Here is a 4,113-nt window from a genome sequence, read left to right as displayed (position 1 = left end):
GAAAACCTGTAGCCACTGCGGCCCTCCAGGCCTGGAATTCGACACTCTTGCTCTAAGAGGACAAGGAAAAACTCCCAATAAAAACCCTTGTAGGGAAAAAAATTGAAGAAACCTTGGGAAAGGGAGTTGAAAGAGAGACCCCTGTCCAGGTAGGTTGGACGTGCAGTGCGTGTCCAAAAAATACAATACAATACACAGAACAGAAGACAAGTAATCCTCAATACAATATAATAGTGCAATAGAAATATTACAAGGACAGAGCAGAATTCAACAGTAGATGATATCACATAATACAATTTGGATTTGTTTAGAGTCCTGGAGACTTCAGCCATCAAGCTGCCTCCCCCTATTGGACATTCCACAGCAGAGTCAATGCTGGTCCAGCCAATCCGATGAAAGGACCCCTCTACCCAATGATTCCTGTGAGACTCCATCAATCCATCATCCTTAGGCAGGCAAAACAACTTGGCAGGTGGGCCGTGGCACCAAGTGCCACATTTGAGTACCGAGAAGAGAAACAGAATAGGTGAGAGTTAGTAACAAATTCTAACCATCATATTACTTACGTTTTAGTGCTAATGACTAACAACTGAGATGCAGTCATTACAGTTAATCAGCAGCTCTAGTCAGGGTGTGCTAAACTGAAGTAGTGGGTCTTCAGCTGGGATTTAAAAGCTGAGACCGAAGGGGCATCTCTTATAGTAGCAGGCAGACCATTCCACAGTTTAGGGTCCCTGTAACTAAAAACTCGACCTCCGACTGTTATTTTATTAATCCTTGGAATCATACGCAGACCAGCATATTGAGATCTTAATGGTCAATGGTCTGGAAGCCAAGATAAGTTCAGACAAGTAAGCCGGGCCTCGGCCATTTAAGGCTTTATAAGTTAAAAGGAGGATTTTGAAATCGGCCCTAAACTTAACCGGGAGCCAGTGTAAGGATTTAAGAACTGGAGTTATGTGTTTGTATTTTCTTGTTCTTATAATATTTCTTGCAGCAGCATTTTGGATTAACTGGAAGAAGAGGACAATAATTTAAGAACAAAGCTTAAGACATGTAGCCCAGAATTGTGGTCAGAGACCAGAGTGGTAAGTGGTAAGCCAAAGTGGGTTTAACCAGTGACAAGAAACTCGAGGACAGAAAATAAAGTCATAGCCTGTAGATTAAAAAACTAAGAATGATGCAGAGGTCTTTCCTTTATGAATCTAAATCTTGGATGATTAGGTACGCATGGCTTTGGATTTTTAAATCGACACACTAGTGATGTCATGACACTAAATCTCTTTGATACGCTTCCCACCAATGGGTCCTCCTATTCTATAAGCCATTTCCCAGCATTGTGGAATTCATAAGAAAAATAAGATGAGAGAATGTGAATCATTTTATAACAATCTTAAAAACACAACAAAGCAAAAGCTTTAACCCTAATCCTAACCCTAACCTGTTGAACCAACTCCAATAATATATAGAGGTCAAGTAAAAGTTGGAAAATGACGCATATATCTTAGAAATGAAGGGAGAACACTGCAAACTCCACCCTGATGGTGGCCAGAATTCAGAAGCAGTGTCGCGGAGCTGTGAACCAGGTGTACTAACCCCATGCCCCCCACTTCTTTTGTGTTAGCTGTGTGACAAATGGTTTATGGAAAAGTTACCCCTCACATTTTGCCTCCACCACATTTCGCCCTTACCATATTTCGCCTTCCTTAATTTATTCCCCCTGTAGATAATGAGTAGGTTACAGAAATGCAAATAGTACAACAAAATGTGAGGAGTGAAATGTGGGGGGCAACCTTTCCTGTGACAAACTACTCTACTAAAACAAATTGCTTTGTTTCTTTTCAGCAAACATAGTCACCTTCTTAATTTTCTGGAAGAGGAACTGCATGAGATCCAAGTCGAGCACTTATTATCTGATGGCTATTTCAGTGGCTGACACCCTGGTGCTTCTGCTCATAGTTATCATTGAGCTCACCCTGAAGTATAACATGGAGGAGCCATTCTGGAGCCGAGAACCTTGGTGTTCCCTGAGGGACATATTCAATTATGGAGCCTACAATGCTTCAACCTGGTTGGTGGTTACTTTCACGATAGAACGCTTCATTGCTATTAACTGCTTCAGCCTCAAAGTAAGAATTTGCACTCCTAGATGCGCAGCTATTGTCATCATGGTGGTGTGCGTCTTCAGCCATCTGTTTGCTGTTCCTTACTACTGGACAAATATATCTCTGTTCAATGTAACCAAGTATCCAACGATCTACATCTGCGTTTACAAACAAGACTTGTCTGACTACTATGTCCATGGCCTGGTATGGTTTCAGACTTGCTTGGTATACATAATTCCTTTCATCATTATCTTCACTCTCAATGGACTGACTCTCCGACAGATCATCCTAAGCAACAAAGTGCACACCGAAGTAAGCATTTTTCGAAGAGGTCCACGGCAGTTTAACTCCCAAAAGAGAAAATCCGTCATTCTTCTCATCACTGTTTCCATGACCTTCGCTCTGCTGTCCGTGACTAGGTTTGTCACTCAGATCCTGATTCGCACCATGCACTATGAGATTAACAGGAACGACTACAACAAACCAGTGAATGTTGCTGCAGATCTTGGGACTATGCTTGATCTCACAAATGCTGCCATCAACATGTTCCTCTACGCTTGTACTCAATCCAGGTTTCGCAAAGAACTTGTGGCTTGCATCAAACTCATCATCTCCCCGTGTAAAAACTACCAGCCAGCCAATTATCCATCGATTGTGTTCCAATTATGAAGTGGCCTACATACATTCTTCTTAAAATCTGATGTGCAATATCATGAGGGCTACTCTTGTGCAGCAGTGAGATCTTCTCAATCTGCCTGCTTTTTTACTTTGTCAATACAGGATTTATCTAAATAGGATCCAAATATTGTTATTAATCTTAAAGAAACAGTGACCTTGTAAATTAGAAGTGTACTGGTTAACTATTACCGCTTACGAGGGTTGTCATCTCAAGCCTGCGTTGTTGCTTTTATTTGAATATTATTCACGTGTGTCATTTTACTCCGTAAAAATGGTGAATTTCTCCTTGAGCCCTTTCTAATTCTTTTTATTGATTGTTTTGCCATTTTGAATATTACTGTCTGCATTTAAGAATATGGTAATGTAGTGGGTAATGCTGCTGCCTTTCAACTCGGAGATACTGGGTTCAAATCCTGACATCAGAACTCTGGGGGAAATCATCCAAACATTCAAGGGACAAGTTAGGGAAACCACTCAATGAACAGGTACGGGAAAAAGGTCCCAGTTCACTCGTACCAAGCAGAAGTCAATTCTGTAGCTTACAATAGCAAGAAAACATATGCGAAATACCACATATACTAACGGACAAGTTCTCCTGTGTATAAGTTGGGACTTGATTTTACCATATAATTTCTGGTATTTTATAATGTCAGTTGTATAAGTCCATCCATCCATTCATCCATCCTCTTCCGCTTATCTGGGGTCGGGTTGTGGGGGCAGCAGCTTAAGCAGAGAGGCCCAGACTTCCTTCTCCCCGGCCACTTCTTCCAGCTCTTCCGGGATAATCCCAAGGCGTTCCCAGGCCAGCCGGGAGACATAGTCCCTCCAGCATGTCCTGGGTCTTCCCCGGGGCCTCCTCCCGGTTGGACGTGACCGGAACACCTCACCAGGGAGGCGTCCAGGAGGCATCCTGATCAGATGCCCGAGCCACCTCATCTGACTCCTCTCGATGCGGAGGAGTAGCGGCTCTGCTCTGAGCCCCTCCTGGATGACTGAGCTCCTCACCCTATCTTTAAGGGAAAGCCCAGACACCCTGCGGAGGAAACTCATTTCAGCCGCTTGTATTCGCGATCTCATTCTTTCGGTCACTACCCATAGCTCATGACCATAGGTGAGGGTAGGAACGTAGATCGACTGGTAAATTGAGAGCTTTGCCTTACGGCTCAGCTCTTTTTTCACCACGACAGACCGATGCAGAACCCGAATCACTGTGGACGCCGCACCGATCTGCCTGTCGATCTCACGCTCTATTCTTCCCTCACTCATGAACAAGACCCCGAGATACTTGAACTCCTCCACTAGGGCAGGATCTCTCCCCCAACCCTGAGAG

At 43.5% G+C, this 4,113-nt stretch overlaps 1 protein-coding gene across 1 annotated transcript; it reads left to right on the top strand.

The window, feature by feature from the left end:
- Positions 1–1,886: 1,886 nt before the first annotated feature.
- On the top strand, positions 1,887–2,774 carry LOC120526705 (probable G-protein coupled receptor 139). Its single transcript, XM_039749862.1, has one exon. The coding sequence runs from the start codon at positions 1,887–1,889 to the stop codon at positions 2,772–2,774; it is 888 nt and encodes a 295-aa protein (XP_039605796.1).
- The last annotated feature ends 1,339 nt before the right edge of the window (positions 2,775–4,113 follow it).

This window comes from Polypterus senegalus, chromosome 3 (assembly GCF_016835505.1).
Source record: "Polypterus senegalus isolate Bchr_013 chromosome 3, ASM1683550v1, whole genome shotgun sequence".
NCBI classification, from domain to species: Eukaryota; Metazoa; Chordata; class Cladistia; order Polypteriformes; family Polypteridae; genus Polypterus; species Polypterus senegalus.
The sequence above is the reverse complement of the archived record's forward strand: the minus strand, read 5'-3'. Positions and strand labels throughout refer to the sequence as shown.